General features: G+C 41.8%; 1 protein-coding gene across 1 annotated transcript; it reads right to left on the reverse strand.

Annotated features, from left to right (window-relative positions):
• Window positions 1-10,509: 10,509 nt before the first annotated feature.
• Window positions 10,510-12,272, reverse strand: LOC147001137 (myb/SANT-like DNA-binding domain-containing protein 4). Its single transcript, XM_085830227.1, has one exon. The coding sequence runs from the start codon at window positions 12,106-12,108 to the stop codon at window positions 11,071-11,073; it is 1,038 nt and encodes a 345-aa protein (XP_085686353.1). The 5' UTR covers window positions 12,109-12,272; the 3' UTR covers window positions 10,510-11,070.
• Window positions 12,273-13,630: the final 1,358 nt, after the last annotated feature.

Here is a 13,630-nt window from a genome sequence, read left to right on the forward strand (position 1 = left end):
TTTGGCCAAAAACCAATCACTTCACATATCAGTTAGGATGGAGACAGGCAGAGAAAAGGGTGGCAGGCGTCTCACTGTGCACCAAGATCTATTATTATTATGATTATTAATTATTTTTTCTACAGTCCAGTCATTACCCCCCTCCTGGTCTAACCTCGGACAGTTTCTCATCCCATTCCTCTTCCCAGTCTTCAAGACAATGTCCCTTCTCAATGCCCCCATGCACCAAGATCTTAGTGCTGTGCTCTGCTCTGTTTCTTTTTGCTGCCTTACAGATTCTCTGTCTAATGCTTCAAGGAAGGAGAGTAGCCAAGACCACGAATTTTGCCCAGACAGGCTGAGAAAGAATTGAAAAGAGCTGGACCCTCAGGCTCAGGTTTGGGGTTGACTCTGAAAGATGACCAAGACACTTCCCAAGCAGTCAAGAAAAAGAAAGTGTTCCAGGCCAAGGATTTTGTGTGAGGGTATGAAGGTGTGTGAAGATGAGGAAGCTCACAATGTTCCAGGGTCAAAAGCTAGCTAGCCTGTCCTACAGGAAGCCAATGAGGAGCAGAGCTGCTCTCAGTGGGGAAACACAGAGGGGCGCTGTGAGCTCTGGGGAAGGGCAGCTTGAAGTCTCAAGGATGTGGCTGACACTCTCTGCTGAGCAGGACTAGTGTACTGCAGATGCTTTAGTGTTGGGCTCTTGGGTGAGTGTTGCAACTTCTCAACTCTCTACAGGTGAATGAATGGTGTATTCAAGAAAGTTTCTCAGGGGAAGAGAGATAAAGCTGGGTCACCTCTGAGGAGCCAGTGATGGGTTGGAGTGTGAGTAATGGTGTGGAGATGTGGTTCTACATTCTCCCTGGTCTCGCCATTATGGGAGTGTGCTTGATCATCCTTGGGGTGTCCACTGCATACATCCACAATTTCACCAACAGGGGCAAGGAAACAGCTGCTCATGTTCAGTCCCAAGGGCCTGGAGAACATTGACTAAGGAAGTGTTTTCCTGGCTGATGAGAAAAATCACTCAGCTGTGGTCATCTGTTCCTGTTAGAAGGTTATGCATCATATTATATACTATGTGCATGTTATGAAATGCATAATATAAAAAAAGTTTCCCAGTCATTCATGGCTGAGTCCCACAGAACCTGTCAAAGTTATTCTTAGTGGAAGGCCCCTACACAGGCAGGCAGGGTTTGGAGGTGCTTAGAGGTCAGAGGGTAGCTGGGAGAAGGATTGGGGGAAGGGCTAGAGTAGAATCAAAAGCTTCACTTTTATTTCATAGACAATAGGAAAACACTGGAGAAATGGCTGCCCCATCTAAAGGAGAGGGAGAGAAACCTATGAATGCATCCACACGCTGAAGGAAGAGGGATTTTGTTTGTTTGTTTGTTTCCTTCTTTTGTTGTCTAGAAACAGGATCTTACTACGTCTGGCTTCTAATAGGCTCTGCTGCCCAGAATTTGTAGCTTCAAATTCCTAAGCTTCCCACTCAGCCTCACCAGTGCTGGGATCACAGGCATGCACCACCACACCCAGCAATGAAGAGAGTGCTGTGATCTAAGAAAAAAATAAAGTATGCAAGCACTCTTTAAAAGCTTTAGCAAAAGCTATCTGCATATGGAGTGCTAATTAAACTCTTTTTTTTTTTTTTGGTTTGTTTTGCTTTCCCATGAAAACAAACCCTGCCCTCTGCTGGCTCTTGTTTGTATTATTCTAAGTGCTTGAAAACAACAAATGGCATTCCCTTAATTGCTGAAAGACAAATAATATTTATTAACACTAGTTGCCTTTGCTTGCATTTCAGCATATCAGGGCTTTAATCCTATATGTATTTAATTCCAGGAGCATGAATCAGAGTGGGAGGGCCACTGCTCTGTCTGTTGCTAGGAAAGATAGAGATGTATTCAAAGTGGGCTGATAAATACTGAAAGCCTAGGCTCTGAAAATAGATGCATGTGTGTATATCCATAAATACACTTACTTTATGTTTGCTGACTTAAACACTGGACCGCACACAGCCTGCAAAGCATTCAGAGATATTAGCTACTCTATAGCGAAGCCCGTGTAGCTAATTGATTCTCATAGATGCTTCTATTAACTTTTGCCAAGTGCTTGCATCAATACCCAGCTTGCAGTTTAACCATGCCTGGACAAAATAAGACGTAGAAGAAATGCTTATTATCCAACTCAGTCAGTAAAGAAGTAGCTGCTGTCATTGACAGATGAGTCTCTTTCCGACATCAATGTCAGTTGGCATTTGTTAATGTTAATGAGCAAGCAAGGCTGGTAAAGAAGTCTGGTGTAACTTCATTTGTCCATGACACCTGTGGCTTCCTTGCTATAACATAGAGGATTGGCAGCGTTTTTCCACAAACCTCTTTGCTACTCACAATGCAGTGGCTCAGATGTGCCTGCGTGTGAATATAATCCTCAAAAAAGTCACAACACTCCCCTGCCTTGTTTGGCTTAGACAATCAGTTAAGCAAGAAGTCCAGTCACGATCAGCGGCGGCCCATTTCTCGGGTGTAAATATGATGCAATTTCAAGCTGCCAGACTATGGAACTGGGAAGAGATGCACAGTGACATACCACGATGTAGTATTTCTACCACATACACAAGTTCCCAAACCCAGCGTTCCTGACTGTGTGGCAGAGCTCACCTGACTATCCCCCACAGACTCCGGTTTAAGGCTCCTTTATTTAGGACTATCTACTTTATTTCAGCACGGAGAGTCTATAGACTTTATTAAGATGACAAAAAGAACAGTCTTTGTGTGCTGTTCTGTAAAATAAGCTGAGGATAGATTTGCTTGTCATAACTAGAGGCAGAACATTCCTCTGAAAAATGGGCTGTTAGCCAATCTTACTGGGCACCAGGCATGGGCTTTTCTATCCTTTTTCCTTTGGTTGCCTTAGCTGAATGGAGTAAAGGATGAAGCTTATGTTGGCTCACAGGATTAGAGATTTCAGTCCTTTGGTCTTGCTGGTTTGGGGCCTGTAGGTGAGGCAAGACATCCTGATGGAAGAATGCAGGGGAGAGGAGATGCTCACAGCATGACAGAGGGGAATCAGAGAGACTCTAGAAGCCAGACTTCCAGCATTTTCTTCCCTGAAAGGATCTAGTAACACTTCCCCAACAAAGGCCTGTCTGCTAGTTTCCATTACCTCCCAGAAGCACTGTTGAGAGGATGCTGACGATGTCATCAGAGGTCTACAAGTCTTTATCCAGAACTTTTTAGCTCTTCAAAGTCTCAAAAAGAATCCACTTGTCTGAGAGATGGTCTCACTGTGAAGCCCAGGTTAGCCACAGCCTAAGAGAGATCTGCCTGTTTCTTTCTTCAGAGTGCTGGGATTTAAGGTATGGCCACCACACCTGGCAAAGGTCTAGTTGTTAAAAATAACTCTCAGTGGTAAAACTGATCTGAAGTGTGGGGCATGGTGGCGCACGCCTTTAATCTCAGCACTCGAGAGGTAGGGGCAGGCGGATTTCTGAGTTCGAGGTCAGCCTGGTCTACAAAGTGAGTTTCAGGACAGCCAGGGCTACACAGAGAACCCTGTCTCAAAGAAAAAACAAAAACAAAAACAAAACAAAATAAAACTGATCTGAAGTGAACTTGTATGAATTTATGCATAGTTCTTGCTTATCCCAACTTCTGGGATAAAAAACCCTTTTTCTCTCTGCTACTGCTCTGATGTGGTTTGTCCCCTAATGGTCCTTGTGGTCTCCCTTCCCCCCCAGCCTGGAACCTGCCTGCTCTAGGGTGGAGCTACCGGCTCATTCGTCCTGCCACGCCTACTGCTGGAACCTGACCTTGCTGCCTGAAGGCACACACGTGTTCGTCCTGCTACTGGACCCTGAGTTACTTGGCGGGAAATTGGGTTCCCTCCCCCTTCCTTTATAAACTGAGTGTCTGGAAATATTAAATTGAGTCTTGATCAGAGTCTTGTCTTGACTCCATTGTTTCTTCCGCCCCGTCTAGATTCCTCTCTTTGCAGGGAACTGCCATTCTCAGTGAACCGTTCGTGTTGTGGACCGCGGGCGGGCCGCAACAGTTGGCGCCAGAACTGGGACCTGAAGAATGGCAGAGGGATGCTAAGAGAAACGACTGCTGTGTGGAGCTCCACAAGAAAGGAAAGAATCGTCGTATCGGAGGAGCATCGGAGCAACGGACAGGTACACATGCTAGCGCTAGCCTAAAAAATTTCAGTTTTGTAAAATGTTGCTGGGGATGCAGTAGGATACGAGCAAGTTTGAAGCAGTGCTGACCCAACACTGGTTCTGCTTGGGGTCAGCAGTTCGTAAATCGGAACTAGATACGGAGACAGGCGGTGTGCCGCAGTTTTTTTTTTAGAAAACTGCTTAGGTGGAAGAAAGAAGGGTTCAAAATCATGGATCAGGCAATTGTTTTTAGTTTTCAGGAGTTGCTTAAGGAAAAAGGAGTAAGGCTTGAAGTACAATTAGTCAGAAATCTTTTAGATAAGATAGATAGCTGTTGTCCATGGTTCAAAGAAGAAGAAACGATAGATTGTAGAACCTGGGAGAAAGTTGGTGAGGCCCTAAAGTGAGTTAAAGTTTGAGATTAAGCTTCAGAGGCTGAGTCTCTTAAGATATTTCTAGTTTAGATAATGATTAATGTGGTTCCTATCCTAAATAGTAAAATTTAAGATAAGATATAAAGCAATGCCTCTTTATTAAAGCGTTAAAGCTTGCTTTAATAGGTATTCATAGGTATTAATTGATATCCAAACTTCGTAATATGATAGTAATGCTTCTAATATTGATTTTAACAGTGATAAATTGTTTTAAACATAGGTTTTGCTTTCCCAAAGTTGTAGATATTATCCTAACCTTGCACAAAAACTTAAAAATTATGGTTAAAACTGCCATTGTTCCATTGACTGCAGCTTGCAGTTTGATTGCAAATTTAAGATTAATGCTCAGATTAAAAAGTATTTTACCTTTGAGTCAATACAGGGCTCTGGGCAGTCCCAGAGCGGCTTGTGGCCTTTTCTTTTGTTTTGCAAACAATGCCTAAAAAAGTTTTTCCCTGTGTTCAAGAAAGTTTCTTTTTAACAGTGTTACAGATCTATTCAGATGTTTAAAATAATGCTTAAATTCAAAGATTTTTGCTTCTAGTAAACTGGTAATCACTAGAAAATTTTGCCTCTATGTATGGCTAATATAGCTTTACATTATGTAAGAAAAATGTTTATTGTTTCTGCTTCTTTACAAGAAGCCAAAAGTTTTAATCTTTCAGTATATATTGTTTCCTAAGTGGAAAGTATTTTATTAACTAATGCTTCTCAAGGGAAGTTTACCTTAAATCCTTGCTCTCACCCAAAAGATTCAGAGACAGTATCCTTTTGTTATTTGGTGTTTTGGTTTGCTGCAAGGGGTTTTGCAAAAAATAAAGAAAGCTTTTATAATTGTTGTTAATTAGTAATTAAAAATTGGTTGTGCCCAAGACAATTCTTTGGCCAGAAAAAACATTATTGTAAAGTCATTTTTCTCATCCTCCCAGCCGATCGTTAGCCCACGTGGGCCCAACTAGCTGCTGTGGGGCAAAGTCTTAAGACACACAGTTGCCCCTATTCCAGCACAAATAATCTGGTTGTGTGCTGTAGATGGTGTTTTAAAATGCTGAACAATCAAACCTTAATTTATATATTGATAGTCAATGCTATATCTCTGAGCTCATAATTACTTAAAATTGTTCGTCCCTCAGATACTATTAATTCTCAAATTTACAATTGCTTATACATATTTTTAGTTAATAAATAAATAAATTATGCACGTGTGACTCTTAATAACTTTTCTAGCTTTCTAGTTACAACCGTTCCTTAAGAAAAATAATTGAAAGTGCAATTAGTCACTGCCCCTTTACAGCCAAATATTTAAAATGTTTTGTCCAAAAAGTTATTAATTAAAAAGGTTAGATATTGTAAAATTTTGAACTTTGGCCTCTTAAAGGACAAAAGAGAGAAATTGTATCCCCATATATACTATTTAGTGCATTTCCATGCACACTATTTAAAACATACCTTTATTTTCAAAATTTGAGATTAAAATGTCAAATTTAATAAATGCTTTTTAGTATCTTAAAAGGATCTACTTATTGGCTTATAGATTAATCCTAAAACAGCTACCTTATTAGGAAAGGGAAAAACAGGTTCTCTCCACAGAACTCTACAGAAGCATATTGGTAATTCGTGTGCTGAGCTGACAGGTAAGTTAACTCAGTGTCCTGATTAAAAGGACTAAAAGATTAAATTCATGTTTTAGATCCATCCTTGCTTGTCATTTTTCCAGTTTAGACTAGCTTCTAGCCTTTTAACTTTATGGCAATAGTACATCAGAGACTGTATATTCAGACTTAGTAAAATTAGTCATTTAATAGAGTCATAATGATTTTTCACTCTTCTTCAGTGTGACCAGCCATTCTAACTCAATCTTAGACTGGTCTAATATTCAGTTCAATTATTAGAGATTCCTATATTCTAAATTACCTAGCAAAGTTAATTCAGAGCATATCCCCCAAGGTCACCAAAGGCTCACCTTGCCTTTACCTTATTTGTCCTAAACTTTTTGCAAACTGACATTAAAGGTCAGTCTGCAGCGGAACGCCACTGGCACCCAGTTACTTCTAATTCTTATGCATTGGTAAAATGGAAGGACGCCCTGACTAATAAATGGAAGGGTCCAGATCCAGTTCTAATCTGGGGAAGAGGCTCGGTTTGTGTTTTTTCACGAGATGAAGATGAAGCACGGTGGCTACCAGAGAGATTAATTCGTCAGGTAAACACAGATTCTGTCTCTCCTCGTAAGTATCATTCTACAAACTAAAATTTCCTCTTGAGCTGGGAGTGGAAGCTCTCAAAAAACACTGTTTCCTCTGAACCAATTCCCCTACAAAAGGCCGGAGATAAACTTTAGCTTTACAATTTGCATCCAAATAAAGTACCTTGACTTCTCCAAACAGAAAATTTACATTACTACACTCTAATTGTTTAGTATTCTTCCTTCTCTCAAGCAGGTCAATCTACATTCTCCGGTTCTCCGCCCCGCCCCTAAGAGCAAACAGGTGGTTCTGCTAATCTCCCTTCCAGGGACATCCCAGCATGTGGCTTTTCAGTCTAAGATAAGATTTAGATTTACCAAGAGAGCTAGAGAAGTAGAAATTTCTTATATATTTACAAAGATTAGTTCTTATTTTGATAGATATAGGCTTAGTCCCTTAACTGGCCTCTGGCTTTTCACCCTTGCTGTTACTGCAAGGTGTCCTTAGTTCCTCAGGCTACTGGGAATAACAGGGATGAAGAGGAAAGACTTTCAGCTCCTATTTTAACCAAAATTAATGGTGTTAATACTGACGTAATTCTTGTCTAGGCCTTGCTAAATCTGAGGTTGACAAGTCTCACATAGAGGCCTCGCAATAACTCAGAATTGCGATACTGATTCATAATCATATGAATACGGTATGGGTACCGCTTGGCGCAGGAGATCACTGCAGAAAGAAGGTCCAGTTTGACCGTTTCTGAGTTCCCTGTGCGACACACCTGATTTGAAAGAGGTTGGTATCTGACTCCAGCTAAAAACCAAAAATACTTACGGCTCTGCCTCCCCTCCCCAAAAGATACCAAGAGCCACAGATGTGAGTTGTTACAATACTCACGGGAGGAATCAGGTTAATGTCCACCCAAGTCAAGGTTAAGGCCCACTCATCTACGGATGAGAAAATCATTTGATCACCTCTGTTAAGCATTGCCTATTTAAACTTAATTAATAGGGGGGAGAGAGATTGGAGACCTTGCTGTTGTAAGAGCAGGCCCTTCACTGCCTCCCACCCAAAAAAAAAAAATAAAAAAGCCAATTGGCCTTGTACTAGGAGCCAGCCAGTCTTAATCGCTTCTCACTGTTCCCCTGCCTGTCACCCAAAATTGTGGATAATTATCAGTTCAGTGTTATTCTAAAATTGTTTAGCTAAACTCAGCCAGGGTTCCAACGCCCTACTTAAAAAGCAAACGGGTAGCTACTTATTCAGCATTAATTAGCATTATAAAGTCAGAGCCTTCAGCCCAGTGCTGGTATTTCAGTCAGTGCTTTTAAGACAGTCTCAGCCAGATACAGTTTACCATTAGAATAGTTAGGGAATCCCACGGAAATAGGTTTTTTCTTTAGCCCTAGGAACTCAGGCAGAACTATTGAACATAGATAATTTTTCTGCCACAGGCCACCCCTTTTATTTTATTTTTGTTTTGTTATCTAATGGGGGGAAATGTGGTCTCCCTTCCCCCCAGCCTGGAACCTGCCTGCTCTAGGGTGGAGCTACCGGCTCATTCGTCCTGCCACGCCTACTGCTGGAACCTGACCTTGCTGCCTGAAGGCACACACGTGTTCGTCCTGCTACTGGACCCTGAGTTACTTGGCGGGAAATTGGGTTCCCTCCCCCTTCCTTTATAAACTGAGTGTCTGGAAATATTAAATTGAGTCTTGATCAGAGTCTTGTCTTGACTCCATTGTTTCTTCCGCCCCGTCTAGATTCCTCTCTTTGCAGGGAACTACCATTCTCAGTGAACCGTTCGTGTTGTGGACCGCGGGCGGGCCGCAACAGTCCTCATATTGGAGCCTTGGCCTTGGTGTCATTTTGGGGCTCAGGTGGGGACTAGGAGGAGTTAGGGCACTGAGGGTAATATCCTTGGAAGCAGTTAAGGGAATTTTCTTGGGAACCTCCATTAGTTCTCATTAAAGAGAGTTCTAAAGAAGGGAGTTTGATGTCTGTTTTTCTGGCTTCCAGCCTGTGATCAATCTTACAAGTAAATAATGTCAACATTATGGAAGGGGCTGCTTGATCTTAGACTGTACACCTCTGTCCTAGTTTGTTTTCTGTGCTGTGATAAAACACTGATTAAAACAAACTCATGCAAGGAAAGGGTTTAACTGGGCTACAGGTTATAGACCATCATTCAGGAAAGCCAAAGCAGGAACTAGAAGCAGGAGCTGAAGCAGAGACTGTGGAGGAATGGTGCTTACTGGCTTGCCTTCCTTGATCTACTTAGTCTCTTTCTTACACAGGCCAGGCTCACCTGCCTAGGAATTTCGCCACCCACAGTGGACTGGGCCCATCTATATCAATTAATAATCATGAAAATGTCATACAGACATGTCTGAATCCCAATCTGATGGAAACAATTCCTTGACTGAGATTTCCCTTCCAGTTATATCTAGGTTTGTGTCCAGTTGACAAAACTAACCAGGGCAGCTTCCAAAACCGCTAGCTAACTTTTCCCCCTTTCCACTCCCCTTGCTGTTCTTATTATCTCCCGGTGTAGAGATGAATGAAAAGGCTCTATATACTCCAGATAAGCACTAACAATGTACCATCTGGGCAACATCCTAGCCAACCTCTTCTTCAAAAATTTCAACCTCAGGTATATTATAGCCACAGAAACAGACCAGTACACCCAAGGTAAAAAAAAAAATAGGACTATAGTCTTCTATATGAAAAATATAGGCTCAAATATATATGGATTCATAATTTCTCAGACTTTAAAAGTAACATAGTTTTACAGGGTATGCATTTTGAGCCAGCCCCTAGTGAGGTCTAAAAGAATACTGCATGATCAAAGGCATTTATATTTTACAGCAAAACATAAATGTTTGTATGGTATGGGGTAAGTGAAATTGTATATTGCCTCCATTCAGTTTTAGGACAATGTTATCCTTGAGAATTATTATATATATATATATTTTTTTTTCGTGCAACCACTTGCAACTTTGTTGTGCATGAGAAAGTACACTACTGTGATAAACCACAATCAGGACACTGTGGGCAAATCATCAGGCGAAGTCTGCCCTTTGCATTTAGAATTCCCAGGTTTAGCCATCCTGAAGCGGTAAAGACAAAAACACACCGATATATAAAGTATCAGCCATTTACTTTCTGCAGGATTTCTCTGAATTTCAGATTCTGGAGTAAGAAGGTACCTTTTCACAGACTCCTGTAGATTTTAAGTTAAGCAAGATTTTCCCTAACGATAACACAGTTACTACTATCATTTCAACACCACTGTCACTGATGCAGAGGATATTTCCCCCATCTCTCAGTCTCAAATGACTATTCTTCACTTAGAAATCAATCCACAATTCATTGGGTTCCACATCATGGATTTCTGTCACCTTTTTGGCACTGGTACCATTTCTACTAGCTTCTGTCATTCTCTTACATAACATTTCAGTACATGACTGAAATGGTTAGTTCTGTATGTAAACTATGACCACAGTTTCAAAGAAGGGAGAACTAAAGCTTTCCAGTCATGTGTTGATTCTTGAAGGCAACTGCCTTTCAAAATGACACATTTTAAACAATCTCAGATGCTCCCAGGTTCCTAAGACTCAGCCTATTGATAGAAAATACCACTGAATAAAGGACCTACAACCTCCACCACTCCCTATATTCAACATACTACATAGTAATGTCTCACAGTTAAAATGGTTTTGGCCGTTTAAGTATCTAACTACATAAATATCTAAAGTTTTAATATTCTAAGACTGTAGAACATAGCTATAAAGATGCAGAGTTAGGCCAAGTGTACAGTTTTTCAAACTTGGCACTAATGACATCTTGGACTGGGTAATTCTTTCCTGTGAAGACAACTATGCTAAACATGATGTAGCCTCTACTGAGGCTGGTACCAGCCTACACCCATTTACTTTGACCACCAAATAACATCCCATAGTCCCAAATGTCTTCTGGGAGCCCAAACTCCACTGGAGAATCACTGGATAGAAACTTTACTAGACATCATTGTAAACTTGGGGTGAACAAATAAGAAAGGGCTCTATGCAGTATTACTAATGTGGAAGTGCCTATCAGATCCTCTGCTATTCTGTTTATGTTGGGCAGAGCATTTATATAATACACTACTGAAGCACACAGCTACCAATGTGTTCCTATCTTTTTCCTACTAAAACACTGACATTAAACAGGGGTGGTGATGGGGTAGCTAATCCAGAACCACCTTTACATGAACTGATGGGGAAAGCTACAATTCATCAATGTTTGCTAAGCTCAGGAACAAGAACAGTCAAGGCAAATGCCCTTCTTTCTGAATCCTCAGTCTCTCCTTCTCCACCTGCAAGCGCTCCTTTTCTATCTGCAGCTTCTCTGATTCAAACTTCAAAAATTGCAGCCGATCTTTTTCCAGCTGTAGACGCTCCCGCTCAAGTTTCAACTTCTCTGCTTCGATGTCCTGTGGCTGCAGCATGGACTTCTCCCCCGGGCCGAGTTCGTTCTCTAGAGCTGGTTTCTCGGTGCTGACCAGTTGCAGCCTCCACTTTTCTCTCTCGATCTGCAGCCTCTCCTTCTCCAGCTGCAAGCGCTCGTGCTCCAGGTCCAGGTGGCGCAGGCGCTCTTTCTCTATCTGCAGCCGCTCCTTTTCCACCTGCAGCCTTTCTGCCTCAATATCAAGACGGCGTTTTTCCAGCTCCAGCTTCTGTTTCTCTATGTTCATGAGCAGATGGGGCTCATCATAGGTGGGTCTGGATGGTGTGGAATTGAGGGTGAAAAACTCATCAATATGAGGGAAGTCAGGGAGCTCGTTTTCCCTCCTGGAATCTGGTATGACAGATGACAGCATCTCTTCTTCCTCCTCAATCTCAAATTCTGGGCTCTGAGGATCCCTTTCTTCCTCTTCCACTTTGACCTCTGTTAAGGATCCACCTGCATCCCGGAAATCTGCCACATTCTGCCACTCAAAATTTGCATCATTTCGGAAGGCAATTTTTTCATCTATGTCTTCAGTGAGAGAGTCATCTAGATCAGATGTGGGCAGAGGAAACCCAGAACCAACGAGCTTCATGTTGGCCTTCATCCTCTTCCTTTTCATGAGTGCGCGCCAGTCCAGGTAACGTCTCTTAACCTCTGTGCCTGTCCTCTGCTCTCCTTCTCCGACAGCATTCACACACTGTGCGATCTCCTCCCAGGCCATTCGCTTCATCACGTTTATCGTTGTGTTGAGCTGCTTGGAAAAAATGACTTCCTTCCTCTTGGTAATTTCTTTTAAAAGGGTCTGAGTCTCCTGAACACTAAAATTGCTTTTCCTTTTCCTTTTCAATTGCTTCATTTTTAAAAGTCCAGTGCAGATTTTATCAGCAAAAAGAGCTGTGCAAAAATGTGAAGAGTGTGTCACAAACCCAAGGCTTTGTTGGCTCTTAGTTCAAATCACTGAGGTGTCCAATCATCTGGCCCTGGAAGCCGGCTAGATACCTGCGACCCCGGGGCACCTCTGTCCGAGAATTATTATATATTTTTTGAGTCAGGTTTTCTCTGCATAGAACCCTGGCTATCCTGGAACTCACTTTGTAGACTTGGCTGTCCTTAAACTCATAGAGATCTGTCTATCTCTGATCCCTGAGTGCTGGGGTTAAAGTGTTGTGACACCTTGCCCAACAAGAATTATTTTTAAAAATAGATATTTCAGGTATTTTAAAAAATAAACTTAGTGGTGTCCGTGTCTCTAATGGTAATATCAGCATCTTCTTTTCTGGATGCATTAAAAATATGTAAATGAGGGCTGGGGTAGTAACTCTGTGTATGAGCACTTGCCTATAGGTTCAAGGCCTTGGATTCAATCCTCAGAACCACATACAAAGGAGTGGGTAGTGTTCTCTTGATTCCTGTTCAACATTTAAACTTTAAATTATGTTCATGTCTGTGTGTGTGTGTCTGTGTTTATATGTGGTTGTGTGTGTGTCCCTTTGTGTGTGTCTCTGTGTCTGAGTCTTTGCGTGTGTCTGTGTGTGTATGTGTGTCTATGTGTATATGTTTCTGTGTGTGTCTGTGTGTGTGTGTCTGTTTTTGTCTGTGTGTATATGTGTCTGTGTGTGTCTCTGTGTGTGTGTCTGTTTTTGTCTGTGTGTATATGTGTCTGTGTGTGTCTCTGTGTGTGTGTCTGTGTCTGTGTGTGTATGTGCTTGTGTGTCTCTGTGTGTGTGCCTTTGTGTGTGTGTCTCTGTGTGTGTGTGTGTCTGTATGTGTGTCTGTGTGTGTGTCTGTGTGTATATGTGTCTGTGTCTGTATGTGCTTGTGTGTCTCTATGTGTGTGTCTCTGTGTGTGTGTCTCTCTGTGTGTGTGTCTGTGTGTGTCTGTATGTGTGTCTGTGTGTGTCTCTGTGTGTATGTGTTTATGTGTGTGTGTATGTGTCTCTCTCTGTGTGTATGTGTCTGTGTGTGTGTGTATGTATGTGTGTGTGTGTGTGTTTGTGTTTGTACGTTAAACACATTGATTCATTTGACTGGTACTATATTATGCCAAGGAAAAAAAGTACTTTCTTTTAACTTCCCGAGACATCACAGAGACCAAGTTTCCAAAAATAAAACCCTGAAAAGTCACAGGGAATAGTCTTCAATTTCAGAGAAGAACAAAAGGACATATAGGTGGGAAGAGAGGCAGAGGGATCAGAAAATTGCCTTGTGAAGGAGAGCTTGTACTATAACACAATACCCTTGAGTTATACATGCTGAGATAGGTGTGTCCCTGAGACACTAAATGGAAGGATGTTCACAACAGTGGAAAGTGGCAGAGAGTTGCAGAGTTTTGGGATTGCAATTTATTGCCTAGCGCAGTACTAAAAGCTACCCAGTGG

The sequence above is a fragment of the Mus caroli genome, unplaced genomic scaffold (genome assembly GCF_978045245.1).
Source record: "Mus caroli unplaced genomic scaffold, Mus_caroli_1 scaffold_14, whole genome shotgun sequence".
NCBI lineage: Eukaryota > Metazoa > Chordata > Mammalia > Rodentia > Muridae > Mus > Mus caroli.